The sequence below is a fragment of the Pseudophryne corroboree genome, chromosome 10, assembly GCF_028390025.1.
Source record: "Pseudophryne corroboree isolate aPseCor3 chromosome 10, aPseCor3.hap2, whole genome shotgun sequence".
In the NCBI taxonomy this organism is placed as follows: domain Eukaryota; kingdom Metazoa; phylum Chordata; class Amphibia; order Anura; family Myobatrachidae; genus Pseudophryne; species Pseudophryne corroboree.
Window position 1 is genome coordinate 205868229 of NC_086453.1, and position 20976 is coordinate 205889204.

Here is a 20976-nt window from a genome sequence, read left to right on the forward strand (position 1 = left end):
TTTTTGACCCATCGTTTTGGCCATCATTTTGTGTCCAGACTGGCTGCAGGAGGTAACAGAAAAAAGTAAAAGCTGAGCGCTCGGTGAATGGTGGTGTATGCTGATTGTCAGCAGCGACTTGGAAAAGGGAAATGCCAAACCCTATATGACACACTAAATAAAACAAAGCCAAGTTGCGCTCAACAATCAGATAATGGAAACATTTAAAAAATGAAACAACAAATCTCCCGGGAGTGTGATACAAATGAATTAATATAACATAAAATCTGTTAGGTACAGTGTCCCTGAACATCCAGTACAGGATTTATCAACAAATTTGATGCAGGGGTTTTCTTATGGTATATATACCCCAAAGGTAGCGTTCTGAATGAATTAAACAGAATTTGCACTGTTAAAATAACTGAAGTGTTAAAAGTCTGTGTGCAAGAACAAGTCACTCATTTCATGTATGTGAATCCCGGGCGGTCCTTAATCCATTTAGGTGTGTGCCGGGTCCGACACTCTTGTAGGCAATAGATCCCTAATGATCTTCAATGCTGTGCTCGTGTGAGCAATGGTTGTAAAGCAGGTATGCTGTTGTTAGGACCCAAGCCACTGGATTAGTGGCAGCAGGGAGAGCCCGGAGCGATCTCTTTCAGCCGGTCAGTGTGAGTCCCTGTGGGGGAGAGCGATGTCCGCAGTCGCCGCCGGGCTTGAGCAGGATGCAGCCGCTCCCAGAGCTGTCGGATCACCGCTGACGAGTGGATGAAGGCACTGGAGCCCCGGCGGCTGTGCGTTGGCTATGCGGCAGGTGTTAGCTGTGCTCTCAGTGGCAGTGTCCAGGATGAGCTCCCACGGGCAGCTCCGATTGAGCCTCGCTGCAAAGGGTATGAAGCAGGGGTTGGTCCACAGAACCACCTGTGTCCTTAACGCGTTTCAACGCCAGCAGGGCATCTTTTTCAAAAGGCAGGTATGTCAGGAAGTACACACGCAAGAAGAACACACATGCACATCCTTCCATACAAGAGGGAAGAGGCTAGTGAGTGAAAGTGTTTTTTTTCACGTTTTTTTGGGTGGCTGCTTGTCCTGCCCTTTGCCTTTAGCACTGTCATGTTGTCATGCTCTGGTGGAGCATCTTGGTGATGATGAGACTGGCGTGATATTTGGAGTAGTCGTACCAGAACTGCTGCTTGTTTGCTGTTGGTGCATGGATCTGAGTGTTTCATTCAGGTTAGTGAGGGTGGCATTGAGTTCATGTGTAGCAGCATTTTGATTGTCTACAATTCGGAATAAAGTTTCATTAATCTTTTGATTGTTTTGAAAAATGTTCATATAACTTTGCTGTTGTCTGTACTGTTCTTCCATTAGTCTGTGCTGTTCTTCCATTTTGCGCTGTAAGTTGCCCATGACCTGTGTAATGTCTGTACGCATGAGTTCCATGGTATTGCCAATTCTGGTTGTTTGTTCATTTTGTCTACTCAGATTTCTTGATATTCTTCTGAGGTGACATTGTAGGCTTGCAAACATTTGTGTCTGCCTACGCAGGCAATCTTCATTAGTGGCCTGCTGTCTAGCCCAAATGGTCCAAAACACCTGATCAGGGCCTTGTGTTACTGGTGTTGTTGGGCTGTGATGTGGTGGTGGTGGTGTGCTTTGCTGTGGTGGTGTACTCACAGGTGCTGGGGGGCTCATTCCTTGGCTTAATGGCTGCATTTCTAAGATGTTTGTCTCCTCCATGTCACTGTGTTGCTGTTGTTGCGGAGGGATGCTGTTCCCAGGACTAGAAGCTGAAATGTTAAACAAATCTCCGTTAGCTATCCATATGTTTGAGAAATATAAACTAATTACTACACATGGAACATATGTCATTCACTGTTGCTTTCAAATATTCTGCCTAGCAACATCAGCACTCATAACTTAAATACATACATATGCCTGGTTGTGGCAAATGTGTCTGGTTACTTAATTGTGAAAGCAAACACTTTAGTTTTATTGTAGCTCACACATTCTCCACCATAAAAACACATTGGAATCCATAATGTGTTACCTTATAGCTTTGATCAAACAAACATAGTAATGTTTTTATATGTATTTTACAATGTTACCTCAAATACACATGTGAAATTTGGAAAAAAAAACTTACTTTTTTCTTTAAAAAAAACATGATTTTTTGTTGCAGCATCTTAAACACAATGTGATACTGTATGGCTCAAGTGGACATACATATCTTTACTGGATGTGGACAAGGCCATTTAGCTTGGATCCATTTCAGGTTTTACTTACTGCGGTAAGTATCTAAGTTTTTGATGTGTTTTGACTTAATGCGGTTAAGAAAAAGTAGGATTACGTTCTGAAATTGTTTACATTTATTTCAGTTTGATACTCACAATCAAGATGAGGGGAGTGTGGATGACGTCTTGGAGGTGTGTCCAAAATTTGGAGTGGGGGGACAGAACATACGGACGATAATCTTCGTGGCGGGGTAGCCTGCTGTGGTTGGCCCTGGACATACGACCTTGCTTTCTTTTCGGCCACAGGTTTTTTGTGGTGATGTCTTACAGAAGTCCCACTTCTGCTGCTCCATACTTCTTTTGATGGACCTATTAATGAAAGTGCAATTTTGTTATAGCCATTCCTTTACAAACATACCCTATACTACAATGGACACTTTACCTGCTTCCGCAGCGTCATCATCATCAGATGCGATAGGAGTTACTGGCCGACGAGTAGTACTGCTTTTTTCAAACACTGTATAAAAAAAATAAAAAAATATTCATGCTATTGTTGATACATCCACCCATTATGCTTATAAACATTTATTCTTTAAGAAATGCTTGCTTTATTTTTAATAAAAACATAAGGACCGGAAACAAAAAAAAACAATACATAAAACAATAAACATTGTCCAATAGACATATGCACTATGGAAAAATCAACACAGGAAAACATGTACAGGACACTGACATAGGCCACAAGTAAAAAAAAAAAACATTACCAACCAAAAACACACACATCTTCATTTTGTATTGAAAGGAAAAATATTACAGATGCAATATATAAATTGCTCTGTGATGTGGCACTCCAAACACACATTACCACTATATGAGCCAAACCAAAATGTATAAATATTTTAAAAATTACACTGCAGTGTGGTGTCACGGTACAAATACAAACTAAAAATTATCAAAGAAATAGTGGTATTTTGTTAAAAAATATTACATTATCTAATAATGACATTACACATGTAAGTGGTTTACAAACCACTTTCCACTACTCCAGCCCCTAACTAGAGATGAGCGCCTGAAATTTTTCGGGTTTTGTGTTTTGGTTTTGGGTTCGGTTCCGCGGCCGTGTTTTGGGTTCGAACGCGTTTTGGCAAAACCTCACCGAATTATTTTTGTCGGATTCGGGTGTGTTTTGGATTCGGGTGTTTTTTTCAAAAAACCCTAAAAAACAGCTTAAATCATAGAATTTGGGGGTAATTTTGATCCCAAAGTATTATTAACCTCAAAAAACATAATTTACACTCATTTTCAGCCTATTCTGAACACATCACACCTCACAATATTATTTTTAGTCCTAAAATTTGCACCGAGGTCGCTGTGTGAGTAAGATAAGCGACCCTAGTGGCCGACACAAACACCGGGCCCATCTAGGAGTGGCACTGCAGTGTCACGCAGGATGTCCCTTCCAAAAAACCCTCCCCAAACAGCACATGACGCAAAGAAAAAAAGAGGCGCAATGAGGTAGCTGTGTGAGTAAGATTAGCGACCCTAGTGGCCGACACAAACACCGGGCCCATCTAGGAGTGGCACTGCAGTGTCACGCAGGATGTCCCTTCCAAAAAACCCTCCCCAAACAGCACATGACGCAAAGAAAAAAAGAGGCGCAATGAGGTAGCTGACTGTGTGAGAAAGATAAGCGACCCTAGTGGCCGACACAAACACCGGGCCCATCTAGGAGTGGCACTGCAGTGTCACGCAGGATGGCCCTTCCAAAAAACCCTCCCCAAACAGCACATGACGCAAAGAAAAAAAGAGGCGCAATGAGGTAGCTGACTGTGTGAGTAAGATTAGCGACCCTAGTGGCCGACACAAACACCGGGCACATCTAGGAGTGGCACTGCAGTGTCACGCAGGATGTCCCTTCCAAAAAACCCTCCCCAAACAGCACATGACGCAAAGAAAAAAAGAGGCGCAATGAGGTAGCTGTGTGAGTAAGATTAGCGACCCTAGTGGCCGACACAAACACCGGGCCCATCTAGGAGTGGCACTGCAGTGTCACGCAGGATGTCCCTTCCAAAAAACCCTCCCCAATCAGCACATGATGCAAAGAAAAAGAAAAGAAAAAAGAGGTGCAAGATGGAATTATCCTTGGGCCCTCCCACCCACCCTTATGTTGTATAAACAAAACAGGACATGCACACTTTAACCAACCCATCATTTCAGTGACAGGGTCTGCCACACGACTGTGACTGATATGACGGGTTGGTTTGGACCCCCCCCAAAAAAGAAGCAATTAATCTCTCCTTGCACAAACTGGCTCTACAGAGGCAAGATGTCCACCTCATCTTCACCCTCCGATATATCACCGTGTACATCCCCCTCCTCACAGATTATCAATTCGTCCCCACTGGAATCCACCATCTCAGCTCCCTGTGTACTTTGTGGAGGCAATTGCTGCTGGTCAATGTCTCCGCGGAGGAATTGATTATAATTCATTTTAATGAACATCATCTTCTCCACATTTTCTGGATGTAACCTCGTACGCCGATTGCTGACAAGGTGAGCGGCGGCACTAAACACTCTTTCGGAGTACACACTTGTGGGAGGGCAACTTAGGTAGAATAAAGCCAGTTTGTGCAAGGGCCTCCAAATTGCCTCTTTTTCCTGCCAGTATAAGTACGGACTGTGTGACGTGCCTACTTGGATGCGGTCACTCATATAATCCTCCACCATTCTATCAATGTTGAGAGAATCATATGCAGTGACAGTAGACGACATGTCCGTAATCGTTGTCAGGTCCTTCAGTCCGGACCAGATGTCAGCATCAGCAGTCGCTCCAGACTGCCCTGCATCACCGCCAGCGGGTGGGCTCGGAATTCTGAGCCTTTTCCTCGCACCCCCAGTTGCGGGAGAATGTGAAGGAGGAGATGTTGACAGGTCGCGTTCCGCTTGACTTGACAATTTTGTCACCAGCAGGTCTTTCAACCCCAGCAGACCTGTGTCTGCCGGAAAGAGAGATCCAAGGTAGGCTTTAAATCTAGGATCGAGCACGGTGGCCAAAATGTAGTGCTCTGATTTCAACAGATTGACCACCCGTGAATCCTTGTTAAGCGAATTAAGGGCTGCATCCACAAGTCCCACATGCCTAGCGGAATCGCTCCGTGTTAGCTCCTTCTTCAATGCCTCCAGCTTCTTCTGCAAAAGCCTGATGAGGGGAATGACCTGACTCAGGCTGGCAGTGTCTGAACTGACTTCACGTGTGGCAAGTTCAAAGGGCATCAGAACCTTGCACAACGTTGAAATCATTCTCCACTGCACTTGAGACAGGTGCATTCCACCTACTATATCGTGCTCAATTGTATAGGCTTGAATGGCCTTTTGCTGCTCCTCCAACCTCTGAAGCATATAGAGGGTTGAATTCCACCTCGTTACCACTTCTTGCTTCAGAAGATGGCAGGGCAGGTTCAGTAGTTTTTGGTGGTGCTCCAGTTTTCTGTACGTGGTGCCTGTACGCCGAAAGTGTCCCGCAATTCTTCTGGCCACCGACAGCATCTCTTGCACGCCCCTGTCGTTTTTTAAAAAATTCTGCACCACCAAATTCAAGGTATGTGCAAAACATGGGACGTGCTGGAATTGGCCCAGATTTAATGCACACACAATATTGCTGGCGTTGTCCGATGCCACAAATCCACAGGAGAGTCCAATTGGGGTAAGCCATTCCGCGATGATCTTCCTCAGTTGCCGTAAGAGGTTTTCAGCTGTGTGCGTATTCTGGAAAGCGGTGATACAAAGCGTAGCCTGCCTAGGAAAGAGTTGGCGTTTGCGAGATGCTGCTACTGGTGCCGCCGCTGCTGTTCTTGCGGCGGGAGTCCATACATCTACCCTGTGGGCTGTCACAGTCATATAGTCCTGACCCTGCCCTGCTCCACTTGTCCACATGTCCGTGGTTAAGTGGACATTGGGTACAGCTGCATTTTTTAGGACACTGGTGACTCTTTTTCTGAGGTCTGTGTACATTTTCGGTATCGCCTGCCTAGAGAAATGGAACCTAGATGGTATTTGGTACCGGGGACACAGTACCTCCAACAAGTCTCTAGTTGGCTCTGCAGTAATGATGGATACCGGAACCACGTTTCTCACCACCCAGGATGCCAAGGCCTCAGTTATCCGCTTTGCAGTAGGATGACTGCTGTGATATTTCATCTTCCTCGCAAAGGACTGTTGAACAGTCAATTGCTTACTGGAAGTAGTACAAGTGGGCTTACGACTTCCCCTCTGGGATGACCATCGACTCCCAGCGGCAACAACAGCAGCGCCAGCAGCAGTAGGCGTTACACGCAAGGATGCATCGGAGGAATCCCAGGCAGGAGAGGACTCGTCAGACTTGCCAGTGACATGGCCTGCAGGACTATTGGCATTCCTGGGGAAGGAGGAAATTGACACTGAGGGAGTTGGTGGGGTGGTTTGCGTGAGCTTGGTTACAAGAGGAAGGGATTTACTGGTCAGTGGACTGCTTCCGCTGTCACCCAAAGTTTTTGAACTTGTCACTGACTTATTATGAATGCGCTGCAGGTGACGTATAAGGGAGGATGTTCCGAGGTGGTTAACGTCCTTACCCCTACTTATTACAGCTTGACAAAGGGAACACACGGCTTGACACCTGTTGTCCGCATTTCTGGTGAAATACCTCCACACCGAAGAGCTGATTTTTTTGGTATTTTCACCTGGCATGTCAACGGCCATATTCCTCCCACGGACAACAGGTGTCTCCCCGGGTGCCTGACTTAAACAAACCACCTCACCATCAGAATCCTCCTGGTCAATTTCCTCCCCAGCGCCAGCAACACCCATATCCTCCTCATCCTGGTGTACTTCAACACTGACATCTTCAATCTGACTATCAGGAACTGGACTGCGGGTGCTCCTTCCAGCACTTGCAGGGGGCGTGCAAATGGTGGAAGGCGCATGCTCTTCACCTCCAGTGTTGGGAAGGTCAGGCATCGCAACCGACACAATTGGACTCTCCTTGTGGATTTGGGATTTCGAAGAACGCACAGTTCTTTGCGGTGCTTTTGCCAGCTTGAGTCTTTTCAGTTTTCTAGCGAGAGGCTGAGTGCTTCCATCCTCATGTGAAGCTGAACCACTAGCCATGAACATAGGCCAGGGCCTCAGCCGTTCCTTGCCACTCCGTGTGGTAAATGGCATATTGGCAAGTTTACGCTTCTCCTCCGACAATTTTATTTTAGGTTTTGGAGTCCTTTTTTTTCTGATATTTGGTGTTTTGGATTTGACATGCTCTGTACTATGACATTGGGCATCGGCCTTGGCAGACGACGTTGCTGGCATTTCATCGTCTCGGCCATGACTAGTGGCAGCAGCTTCAGCACGAGGTGGAAGTGGATCTTGATCTTTCCCTAATTTTGGAACCTCAACTTTTTTGTTCTCCATATTTTATAGGCAGAACTAAAAGGCACCTCAGGTAAACAATGGAGATGGATGGATTGGATACTAGTATTGGATACCTGCCGACTGCCGACACAGAGGTAGCCACAGCCGTGAACTACCGCACTGTACACTGGTTGATAAAGAGATAGTAGTATACTCGTAACAACTAGTATGACACTATGACGACGGTATAAAGAATGAAAAAAAAACCACGGTTAGGTGGTATATATTATAATAATAATACAATTATGGATGGACGGACTGCCTGCCGACTGCCGACACAGAGGTAGCCACAGCCGTGAACTACCGCACTGTACACTGGTTGATAAAGAGATAGTAGTATACTCGTAACAACTAGTATGACACTATGACGACGGTATAAAGAATGAAAAAAAAACCACGGTTAGGTGGTATATATTATAATAATAATACAATTATGGATGGACGGACTGCCTGCCGACTGCCGACACAGAGGTAGCCACAGCCGTGAACTACCGCACTGTACACTGGTTGATAAAGAGATAGTAGTATACTCGTAACAACTAGTATGACACTATGACGACGGTATAAAGAATGAAAAAAAAACCACGGTTAGGTGGTATATATTATAATAATAATACAATTATGGATGGACGGACTGCCTGCCGACTGCCGACACAGAGGTAGCCACAGCCGTGAACTACCGCACTGTACACTGGTTGATAAAGAGATAGTAGTATACTCGTAACAACTAGTATGACACTATGACGACGGTATAAAGAATGAAAAAAAAACCACGGTTAGGTGGTATATATTATAATAATAATACAATTATGGATGGACGGACTGCCTGCCGACTGCCGACACAGAGGTAGCCACAGCCGTGAACTACCGCACTGTACACTGGTTGATAAAGAGATAGTAGTATACTCGTAACAACTAGTATGACACTATGACGACGGTATAAAGAATGAAAAAAAAACCACGGTTAGGTGGTATATATTATAATAATAATACAATTATGGATGGACGGACTGCCTGCCGACTGCCGACACAGAGGTAGCCACAGCCGTGAACTACCGCACTGTACACTGGTTGATAAAGAGATAGTAGTATACTCGTAACAACTAGTATGACACTATGACGACGGTATAAAGAATGAAAAAAAAACCACGGTTAGGTGGTATATATTATAATAATAATACAATTATGGATGGACGGACTGCCTGCCGACTGCCGACACAGAGGTAGCCACAGCCGTGAACTACCGCACTGTACACTGGTTGATAAAGAGATAGTAGTATACTCGTAACAACTAGTATGACACTATGACGACGGTATAAAGAATGAAAAAAAAACCACGGTTAGGTGGTATATATTATAATAATAATACAATTATGGATGGACGGACTGCCTGCCGACTGCCGACACAGAGGTAGCCACAGCCGTGAACTACCGCACTGTACACTGGTTGATAAAGAGATAGTAGTATACTCGTAACAACTAGTATGACACTATGACGACGGTATAAAGAATGAAAAAAAAACCACGGTTAGGTGGTATATATTATAATAATAATACAATTATGGATGGACGGACTGCCTGCCGACTGCCGACACAGAGGTAGCCACAGCCGTGAACTACCGCACTGTACACTGGTTGATAAAGAGATAGTAGTATACTCGTAACAACTAGTATGACACTATGACGACGGTATAAAGAATGAAAAAAAAACCACGGTTAGGTGGTATATATTATAATAATAATACAATTATGGATGGACGGACTGCCTGCCGACTGCCGACACAGAGGTAGCCACAGCCGTGAACTACCGCACTGTACACTGGTTGATAAAGAGATAGTAGTATACTCGTAACAACTAGTATGACACTATGACGACGGTATAAAGAATGAAAAAAAAACCACGGTTAGGTGGTATATATTATAATAATAATACAATTATGGATGGACGGACTGCCTGCCGACTGCCGACACAGAGGTAGCCACAGCCGTGAACTACCGCACTGTACACTGGTTGATAAAGAGATAGTAGTATACTCGTAACAACTAGTATGACACTATGACGACGGTATAAAGAATGAAAAAAAAACCACGGTTAGGTGGTATATATTATAATAATAATACAATTATGGATGGACGGACTGCCTGCCGACTGCCGACACAGAGGTAGCCACAGCCGTGAACTACCGCACTGTACACTGGTTGATAAAGAGATAGTAGTATACTCGTAACAACTAGTATGACACTATGACGACGGTATAAAGAATGAAAAAAAAACCACGGTTAGGTGGTATATATTATAATAATAATACAATTATGGATGGACGGACTGCCTGCCGACTGCCGACACAGAGGTAGCCACAGCCGTGAACTACCGCACTGTACACTGGTTGATAAAGAGATAGTAGTATACTCGTAACAACTAGTATGACACTATGACGACGGTATAAAGAATGAAAAAAAAACCACGGTTAGGTGGTATATATTATAATAATAATACAATTATGGATGGACGGACTGCCTGCCGACTGCCGACACAGAGGTAGCCACAGCCGTGAACTACCGCACTGTACACTGGTTGATAAAGAGATAGTAGTATACTCGTAACAACTAGTATGACACTATGACGACGGTATAAAGAATGGAAAAAAAACCACGGTTAGGTGGTATATATTATAATAATAATACAATTATGGATGGACGGACTGCCTGCCGACTGCCGACACAGAGGTAGCCACAGCCGTGAACTACCGCACTGTACACTGGTTGATAAAGAGATAGTAGTATACTCGTAACAACTAGTATGACACTATGACGACGGTATAAAGAATGAAAAAAAAACCACGGTTAGGTGGTATATATTATAATAATAATACAATTATGGATGGACGGACTGCCTGCCGACTGCCGACACAGAGGTAGCCACAGCCGTGAACTACCGCACTGTACACTGGTTGATAAAGAGATAGTAGTATACTCGTAACAACTAGTATGACACTATGACGACGGTATAAAGAATGAAAAAAAAACCACGGTTAGGTGGTATATATTATAATAATAATACAATTATGGATGGACGGACTGCCTGCCGACTGCCGACACAGAGGTAGCCACAGCCGTGAACTACCGCACTGTACACTGGTTGATAAAGAGATAGTAGTATACTCGTAACAACTAGTATGACACTATGACGGTATAAAGAATGAAAAAAAAACCACGGTTAGGTGGTATATATTATAATAATAATACAATTATGGATGGACGGACTGCCTGCCGACTGCCGACACAGAGGTAGCCACAGCCGTGAACTACCGCACTGTACACTGGTTGATAAAGAGATAGTAGTATACTCGTAACAACTAGTATGACACTATGACGACGGTATAAAGAAAGAAAAAAAAATACCACGGTTAGGTGGTATATATTGTAATACAATTATGGATGGACGGACTGCCTGCCGAGTTCCGACTGCCGACACAGAGGTAGCCACAGCCGTGAACTACCGCACTGTACTGTGTCTGCTGCTAATATAGACTGGTTGATAAAGAGATAGTATACAATACATACAACAATATACTACTATACTGGTGGTCAGGCACTGGTCACCACTAGTCACACTGGCAGTGGCACTCCTGCAGCAAAAGTGTGCACTGTTTAATTTTAAATTAATATAATATTATGTACTCCTGGGGGCTCCTGCTATAACAACCTGCAGTGCTCCCCAGTCTCCCCCACAATTATTATAAGCTTTGCCTTTTATACATTGATGTGCAGCACACTGGGCTGAGCTGAGTGCACACAGACTGAGTCACACTGTGTGACTGGCTGCTGCTGTGTATCGTTTTTTTTCAGGCAGAGAACGGATATAGCAGAGAACGGATATATTAAAATAAATAAAAGTTAACTAACAACAACTGCACTGGTCACTGTGGTAAACTCTGTCTGACTCTGCACAATCTCTCTCTCTCTTCTAATCTAATTTCTAATGGAGAGGACGCCAGCCACGTCCTCTCCCTATCAATCTCAATGCACGTGTGAAAATGGCGGCGACGCGCGGCTCCTTATATAGAATCCGAGTCTCGCGAGAATCCGACAGCGTCATGATGACGTTCGGGCGCGCTCGGGTTAACCGAGCAAGGCGGGAGGATCCGAGTCTGCTCGGACCCGTGAAAAAAACATGAAGTTCGTGCGGGTTCGGTTTCAGAGAAACCGAACCCGCTCATCTCTACCCCTAACATGACAACCACTGTTTTTGAAACATTGCACATGGATCACATAAATATAAAACATAGTCACAATTATAAAAAAAAAAGTCCCAAAAGGAAAACATTATTGCAGGACAATTCAGAGACACACTAAGTCCAAACTACACATGCAAAATATCTTTCATAAAAACACATGACATACAATAAAGTAAGATGTTACATTGGCTTTTGTATAAAACATTAACCAAAACAATGTATTTGCTGACACACACTTGAAGATGGGAGTAATATGCAATGTCACATGACACACATTTAAAAAAAAAAATAAGGTCATAGAATGTAAATGCAAATACACATGCTCACCATTCTTCCTGGGCCTATCGGAATCCCGGACATGGGTTGCAGAGACTACTTCAGAAGGTATGACACTCCGCATGGGCTCCTCATACTCCAGATATCTTGCAATATAGGGCTGCCCACCACCGGTTTTTCGAGCCGACTTCGCCTCCTTGGCCATTTTGGACTTGACTTGTCGCTTTATGTCATAGTACCGTTTGCGGCACGTGTCCTCCGTCCGCGTGACCACCCCCTCACTATTGACAGCAGCAACAACTTTCGCCCACAACACCGTCTTCCTCCGTGTTGGCATCTTGGCGGACTCAGGGCCAAATAGCTGCCTCTGATACTTCATCAGCTCACGCACCAATGCCACATTTTCAGCAAAACTAAACTTTACATTCCGCCCAGTCTTAGTAGTGGTGCGTGGCTGCGGAGCACTCTGACTGTCACTATCACTTGAGGCTGCTGCAGCAACCTCACCCACCTCCTCCACCTCACTAACCTCACTAACACTCACCTCCTCCACCTGACCGACCTCCTCCCCCACACTCACACCCTCCACCTCACCCACCTCTGAGTCACACATAATTGTGTGTCTAAACAGTTAACACAGAAAAAAAAACAACAACAACACACTCCTCCACTACCACTACACAACTCACACACACACACACACACACACACACACCCACACACAAACACTGACAAGGGACTATAAAGAAAAATAACTTGGACTAAAAATGAGACAAAACCACAAAATACAAGACTACAAGAATGACAAGACGACTTTCAAACACAATACCATACTCAGAAATCGGTACCAACACTCCTCACCAAACCACAAATTCACCTACCTCCACAGCACAACCTCCCTCCTACTCACCACTAACTAAACCCACGAGGTGTGGACGGTTTGGGGCGTATTTATATGGTTGCGCACAGACACTCCTACCATCTGAAACACAACCAATCACGAACGGGGATGAAAAACGAAACTGAAAGTGAAAATGCGGCCGCGGGAAGAAAAAAAAAAACCCTGCCGAGTTTAACTTAGAAAAAAAAACAAAATCACGAACGCAAACGACAATGACGGCCGTAAATGTGCCAAAAAAAAAACGACTGGCATCGACATCGGAAAACACGAAAACCATAAAGTCGACATGCTTCATAACTTTGCGTATATGGATTCAAAAAGTTGCATGAAAATGCACCCGATACAAAACGAGTTTAAACACTACACAAACCGACTCAAACACGAATATTAGTAAATATTGCCCCAGGTGTAGTTGTGTTCTAGGATGAATACGATGGCCTTTAAAATGAACTCTGTCTGTATTTGTTGAAGTGTATCGTCCTTTAAAAGAAAATGCCTTGTGCTTTCAGTGCCTTGTGTGTGTTCTATAACACATATAGGGATGTTACGTCACTGGTCACCAATAACATATCTTCTGTCCATATTATGTCTTGCAGTAGTTGGAGTGTGTGTGTGGTGTCTCTGAGATATGATTTCTGTTTGGTCACATGTTGTTGTAAAAAGAAGTCTATGTATCTGGATAGGTTTGAGGTGAGTGAGTTGATACCTGAAATGATCGGTCTACCTGGCGGATGTTGTATGTCTTTGTGGATTTTGGGGAGGTAGTAGAATACTGGTATGACTGGATTGGTGGGAGTGAGGAAGTCAAATTCTTTCTTGTTAATAATACCTAAGGATAAACCTTCGTTTAGAAGCGTCTGTAGTTCCTGTTTATATTCTTGTGTTGGGTCCCCTGGTAATTTGGTATAAGTCTGTGTGTCTCCCAGTAAACGTCTGGATTCTTGCATGTAGTCAGTTTTGTCAAGCAGCACTATTCCACCCCCCTTGTCTGCCGGTTTGATAACAAGAGTCTTGAGGCTCTTGAGTTCCCCTAATGCCTGTATTTCTCCCTTAGTCAAATTTGCCTGTTTGTTTCGTGTATCTTCAATTTTGTCCAGGTCGTTGAGTACTAGTTGTTCAAATGTATTCACGATGTGTCCCTTTACATGTTGGGGATAGAAAGTAGATTGTGGTTTGTAGCTGGTGTGTTTATGGTCTGTGATTTTATCTTCTGGTTTGTGCTGTAGACTTGTTTGTGCAAAATATTTTTTGAGGGTTATTTTCCTAGTGAAGGCCTGTATATCCAGGTATGTCTCAAATTTGTTCATCTTTTTGGTGGGTGCGAACTTAAGTTCCTTATTGAGTAATGTTTTATGTTGCTCCCCCAATTGGAAACTGCTTAAATTGAATATCCCTTCTGACTGTCCTACTCTACTTGCGGTGGGGTTGGTTTTGTTTTTTTGGCCTCCCCTGCATCCTCGTCTGGTTCTGTAAGTTTTCTTTTGTTTATTTGTGTATGTGTCTTTGGTGATCGGCAGGCCGCAATCCCTGCCTCTAGAACTAAAAAATCTATATCCCAGTGTTTCCCATTTCCTGTGGTTACGGCTGTATTCTGACTTGGTATGCTTTCTGTTCCTATGGTGGTCTGTTGTGTGTTTTCCCTTTGTTCTTCCATATGTTTGCCTGATACTGGTAAAGTGTATCCTTTCTCCACAGATTGCCTTGTGGTGAGTTTGTGTTTTGGGTCCTCTACCTCGTGGATGGAAAATGTGGAGTCCATTTCTTCCATGCATGATGTATCTGTGATGTCTGACTTTGTTTCTGATTCTATGTCTTTTATTGACCGTGGTATGTAATCTATTACAACCACGAACAATATCTGTGCAAACCTTTCACATTTCATTATTAATTTATTTGTTTTTAGATATATAATCCTCCAATATATCTATCTATCATGTTTCATACATTCAAATACACATCCCAAATTATTCAGATGAATGGAACAGACTTTGAATGAACTTTATTGACAACTGATGGACAAGAAGCATCCAATTGCAATAGAGGGTGTTAACCATTGATAACCAATCACTAATCAGATATCAGCTTAAAAGCACTCCAGAGTATCAGGGATGTAATCCTAGAAAAAGGCACTTTTGATGAAACGCGTTGGAGACCTGATATATACCCAAACACAGACCTTCACCCCGTAATCACATCACAGATCCCCTTCCCTGGCTGGAGAGGGGGAACACACGTTTCCAGGCATACATCGTCCGCTCACGTGACTTTGCACGTGACGCTGGCACCAGGAAGTAGCAGACGGGACCCGCAAGCAGGAGAGAAACAGCGGCGCCTGTGACCGAGACGGGGACCGGAGCTACAGACAGGATCCACGGAGGCAGCGTAGGACGCGGGACGGGACTGCAGACACCGACGGTAGGTGTTCCAGCTTGCCCCCGGCGGTAAGTGAGACCTACACAGCCCCACACCCGCTACCTCCAGCCGAGCACACCAGCCAGAGTCTGACAGGCGGGACGCCGCAAACTGTCACACTCACAAAGACCAAATAAACAGAGACCAATCAGAAGTACATAGGCACACCACACCTATGGTAAAGGTGACCCATATCAGGGTACACCCGACATTAACCCCAGCCGGGTTCCTTCTGAGTAGGGTATACCATCAGGAGGGTATACAAATAAAGGGTGTTCTGCAAGACACACCTGATAGTGGTATTTGGACACATTGACTGTAAGGGTTTAAGCACAAGTGTACCATTTAGGAGGGTACACTCAGAAAGGGTGGTCTGTATGACACAACTGAAAAGGGACTTACATAAAGCAAACAATCAATAAATATACACAACCTATTCTGTCTCACGTTTGTCATTGCACACACAGGGAATATAAATATCATTGGCAATCCCCATATAAGAACAAAGACACCCCCCCTTCTTCATCCATTCCCCCCCCCCCCCCAGAAATCCACACCCCCAGAGCGTGCTGATCATTTCCTTTCAATTATCTGCAAAAGGAGGTAGGACACCTCCAGGTCCAGCAGCGCTAACCCTAACTGTCCCCCAGTGAGCGCTATCTCTCCCCTTTCCAATATACTGAGAACTGATTATACTGATCACTGATGATACTACGAGAACTGACACTGAGCAGCGAAAACAGCACTGGACTATTGTACTGTAGTATACTGGTCACCACAATGCAGCACTGACACTAAGCACAGATATTAAGCACTGATCAGGATACTAGAAGTGACACAGAGCTGCAAGATACAGCAATGGCCTACTGTACTGTACTACTATATACTGGTAGTCACCACAATGCTGCATTGTACTACTATATACTGGTCACAACAATGCAGCAGATATTGAGCACTGATAAGGATGCTAGAACTGAGTCTAACACGGAGCTGCAAGATACAGCAATGGCCTGCTGTACTGTACTATATGTATACTGCTGGTCACCAAAATGCTGCGCTGTCCTACTATATACTGCTCACAACAATGCAGCACAGATATGGAATGGATACTTGCAGTGACACAGAGCTGCAAGATACAGCAATGGCCTACTGTACTGTACTACTATAATTATATACTGGTGGTCCCCACAATGCAGCACACTGAGCACAGATATTACTAGCTGTATCTCACACATTGCTCAGTACAGATTACAGAATGTATAATCACCAGGTGTATAACACACATTGCACAGTACATACAGTATGCAGCTCTGGAGGGATCAGTATTTGGCAGGAAGACGAGGCCTGGTCCTGGCAGCAGAGTGACAGGCGGCCGTATAGTAGCAGCCAGCTCCAAATCTGGCAGTGTGTGTAGAGGGAGGGGGTGAGGGAAGGGATCGAGCACTGGAGTGTCTGAGCGGAGGGCTTGGAAGTTCAGGGGGAGTGAGGCGGGAGCTGCTCTTCCATAGCAGCGCACAATGGTGGTGACGGAGTCTGACAGGATTGGCGCAACTGGCCGCAGGGGAGCACTGTGCCGCAGCCATCACCTGCAGGGGGAGTGGAGGGAAACACATCCTATCTGCCCCAGATAAGTGACTTCTGATCAGAGCAATTTAGGGTCGGAGTTTTTCTGAAAGGTGGAAAGGAAGGGGTTCTTTTTCATGTAGACTGGAAGGACTACAACAAACTTGGAGTGACTACACTTTTCACCCTAGTTCGGCAGCCCTGCTGCCCTTTAATACGCAGTTTCTGCAAATATGATGCAGAAAAGAACATCTCATAAGAAACATCAAAACAATTTGGGACCAAGTAAACCAATCTCCCAGCCAAGGCGAAATATTGTAGGCTGTAGAATACAGCATGGGTGGAAAGAGGGCAGTGGGCCAATAACCCAGTGCAAAGGAACTGTTCTGGATCAAGTACCAGTGAATCCCTCCCTCTATCTTATAAAGTATGATGGATTTGATTGTGTCTATGGACTTGAGCTTCACAAGGATGAAAGGGTGTCTGCTCTTGAAGTTCTACCAGACAGAGTTGCCTCATCCCGAATCAGCGATGCCCATTTGGCTGACACAATGATTGGTAAAGCAGTGGAGCATATGTTTGAAACAGAGGATGGTTCCAAGGATGAGTGGCGAGGGATGGTATTAGCACGAGCACCTATTATGAACACATGGTTTTATATAACCTATGAAAAGGACCCAGTCTTATATATGTATCAACTTTTAGATGACTATAAAGAAGGAGATCTTCGGATCATGCCATACTCAAATGATTCCCCTCCAGCTGAAAGAGAACCAGGGGAGGTTGTGGACAGCCTGGTGGGCAAGCAAGTGGAATATGCCAAAGAAGATGGCTCAAAAAGGACTGGCATGGTTATTCATCAAGATGAAGCTAAACCATCTGTGTACTTCATTAAGTTTGATGACAATTTCCATATTTATGTCTACGATTTGGTGAAGACATCCTAAATGGGATTCTGTACTTTTTTTTTTTTTTTTGCCAAACGTAATCTAATGTAAACATTTGTAGAAAGTCGCTGCTTTCTGATTACAGAAATGCTCAGATATTCCTGCGAATCCACAATCCCTTACCAGAGGAAAAAGAAATTGAGAAATGGTTGTTTGAGAACGTTTGTTCAAAGGAACAAACCACTTTCCAAGAAGACTGATGTTTTTGGGATTATGGAGACATAATGTTTTTGAATATAAATTCTAAAGCAGGTGGTGTATTAGAGCAAAAGAGTGCAAGAGACCAGCCATGCAGTTTCTGAAATATTATGACAAAATGTTACTGTATTTCATAAGCACTCATTCCTAACTCTGCTAAGTACTGTTTGGTATACTGTATCTGGCTTCCATGAGGTAGTTGTCCATTATTTCAGCTTCCATTGACCTTTTTGAAAGCGGTAGAAGTTATCGATTCTTTTTATTTATTTTTATTTTCCCCTATTTTAAATTTTTTTCCTGCATAGCCCAGTAAAATGTTGCAATGTTAAGTATTGACTTGTGCCTTCTGGGGGTCCACTTCTTCACCAAACCCAGCCAATTCTCATCCTAACCCTCTGTTCCACGTTCTCTATGTACCCCATCTGTGTCACCCCTGTCTGTCTACCCCTCCGCTTTAGATTGTAAGCTCTCACGAGCAAGGCCCTCTTCCCTCATGTGCTTATCCTTTGTCTTACTTTAATAATCTTCAACTGTACCACATCCAGCAGTCTTCTGCCACCTGATACTTATTCCAGTGTCATCTGATGATGTAACTATGTTTATTTACCCTGTACTTGTCCTATACTGTCATCAACTGTAAGTTGCTGTTTTCCTGTTTGATTATTTATGTACTCTGTAATTGGGCGCTGCGGAACCCTTGTGGCACCATATAAATAAAGGATAATAATAATACTATAGGGTGTATAATCCCCAGGTGTATCTCACACATCGCTCAGTACAGATTACAGGATGTATAATCACCAGGTGTATAACACACGTCGCACAGTATAGTATACAGGGTGTATAATTAATTACCAGGTGTATCACTCACACCGCACAGGACAGTATATAGGGTGTATAATCCCCAGGTGTATCTCACACATCACACAGTACAGTATATAGGGTGTATAATCCCCAGGTGTATCTCACACATCACACAGTACAGTATATAGGGTGTATAATCCCCAGGTATATCTCACACATCGCTCAGTACAGTATACAGGGTGTATAATCACCAGGTGTATCACAAACGTTGGACAGTACAGTATACAGGGTGTATAATCCCCAAGTGTATCTCACACATCGCTCAGTACAGAATACAGGATGTATAAAATCACCAGGGGTATAACACATGTCGCACAGTACAGTATACATACTGGTCACAACAATGCAGCAGATATTGAGCACTGATCAGGATACTAGAAGTGACACAGAGCTGCAAGATACAGCAATGGCCTGCTGTACTGTACTATATGTATACTGCTGGTCACCAAAATGCTGCACTGTCCTACTATATACTGCTCACAATAATGCAGCACAGATATGGATAGTATACTTGACACAGAGCTGCAAGATACAGCAATGGCCTACTGTACTGTACTACTATAATTATATACTGGTGGTCCCCACAATGCAGCACACTGAGCACAGATATTTGCAGCACACTGAGCACAGATATGGAGCATTTTATAGCAGAGAACATAGATATTTGTAGCACACTGAGCACAGATATTTGCAGCACACTGAGCACAGATACGGAGCTTTTCAGGGAGAGAACGCAGCCACGTCCTATCCGTTCAATCTCCAATGCACGAGTGAAAATGGCGGCGACACGCAGCTCTTTATATAGAATACGAATCTCGCGAGAATCCGACAGCGGGATGATGACGTTCGGGCGCGTTCGGTTTAACCGAGCAAGGCGGGAAGATCCGAGGCTGCCTCGGACCCGTGTAAAATAGGTGAAGTTCGGGGGGGTTCGGATCTCGACGAACCGTACCCGCTCATCTCTAGTGTATATGTGTGAGAGGTGTATGTGTCTGTATGAGGGTGAATGGGCATTGGCATGTAAACATTGTTGGGTTACTGAGTGCTAGGTGGGGGGGGGGGTGTTAATGTGGGCTGTGTGATGTAGTATGGATGCTATATGAGCATAGTATGGGTGCTGGTTCCGCTGTGTGAGTGTACTATGGCTGCTGCTCTGTCAGCATAGTATCATGGGTGGTGCTGTGTGAGAGTAGTATGGGTGCTGTGTGAGAGTAGTATGGGTGGCGCTGTGTGAGAGTAGTATGGGTGCGGTGTGAGCGTAGTATGGGTTCTGTGTGAGTGTAGTATGGGTGCCGCTGTGTGAGCGTAGTCTGGGTGCCACTGTGTGAGCGTAGTATGGGTGCTGTGTGAGAGTAGTATGGATGCTGTATGAGCAAAGTATGGGTGCTGTGTGAGTGTAGTATGGGTGCCGCTGTGTGAGCGTAGTATGGGTGCCGCTGTGTGAGCGTAGTATGGGTGCAGTGTGAGAGTAGTATGGGTGCTGTGTGAGAGTAGTATGGGTGCTGTGTGAGTGTAGTATGGGTACTCTGTGAGCGTAGTATGGGTGCTGTGTGAGCGTAGTATGAGTGCCGCTGTGTGAGTGTAGTATGGGTGCTGCTGTGCGAGTGTAGTATGGGTGCTGTGTGAGAGTAGTATGGGTGCTGTGTGAGAGTAGAATGGATGCTGTATGAGTATAGTATGGGTGCTTTGTGAGTGTAGTATGGGTGCCACTGTGTGAGTGTAGTATGGGTGCCGCTGTGTGAGCTGAGTATGGGTGCTGTGTGAGAGTAGTATGGGTGCTGTGTGAGAGTAGTATGGATGCTGTATGAGCATAGTATGGGTACTGTGTGAGTGTAGTATGGGTGCCACTGTGTGAGCGTAGTATGGGTGCCGCTGTGTGAGCGTAGTATGGGTGCTGTGTGAGAGTGGTATGGGTGCTGTGTGAG

At 44.5% G+C, this 20976-nt stretch overlaps 1 protein-coding gene across 1 annotated transcript in view; it reads right to left on the reverse strand.

The window, feature by feature from the left end:
- Positions 1 to 225: 225 nt before the first annotated feature.
- LOC134965430 (uncharacterized) overlaps positions 226 to 20976 on the reverse strand; it is a 44711-nt gene continuing 23960 nt past the window's right edge. The window contains exons 2-4 of the mRNA XM_063941877.1: positions 2653 to 2727; positions 2367 to 2579; positions 226 to 1766 (exon numbers count right to left, since the gene is read on the reverse strand). Coding sequence (XP_063797947.1) covers positions 1096 to 1766; positions 2367 to 2579; positions 2653 to 2727 — 959 coding nt within the window. The 3' untranslated portion in view covers positions 226 to 1095. The remainder of the gene's footprint in view (positions 1767 to 2366; positions 2580 to 2652; positions 2728 to 20976) is intronic.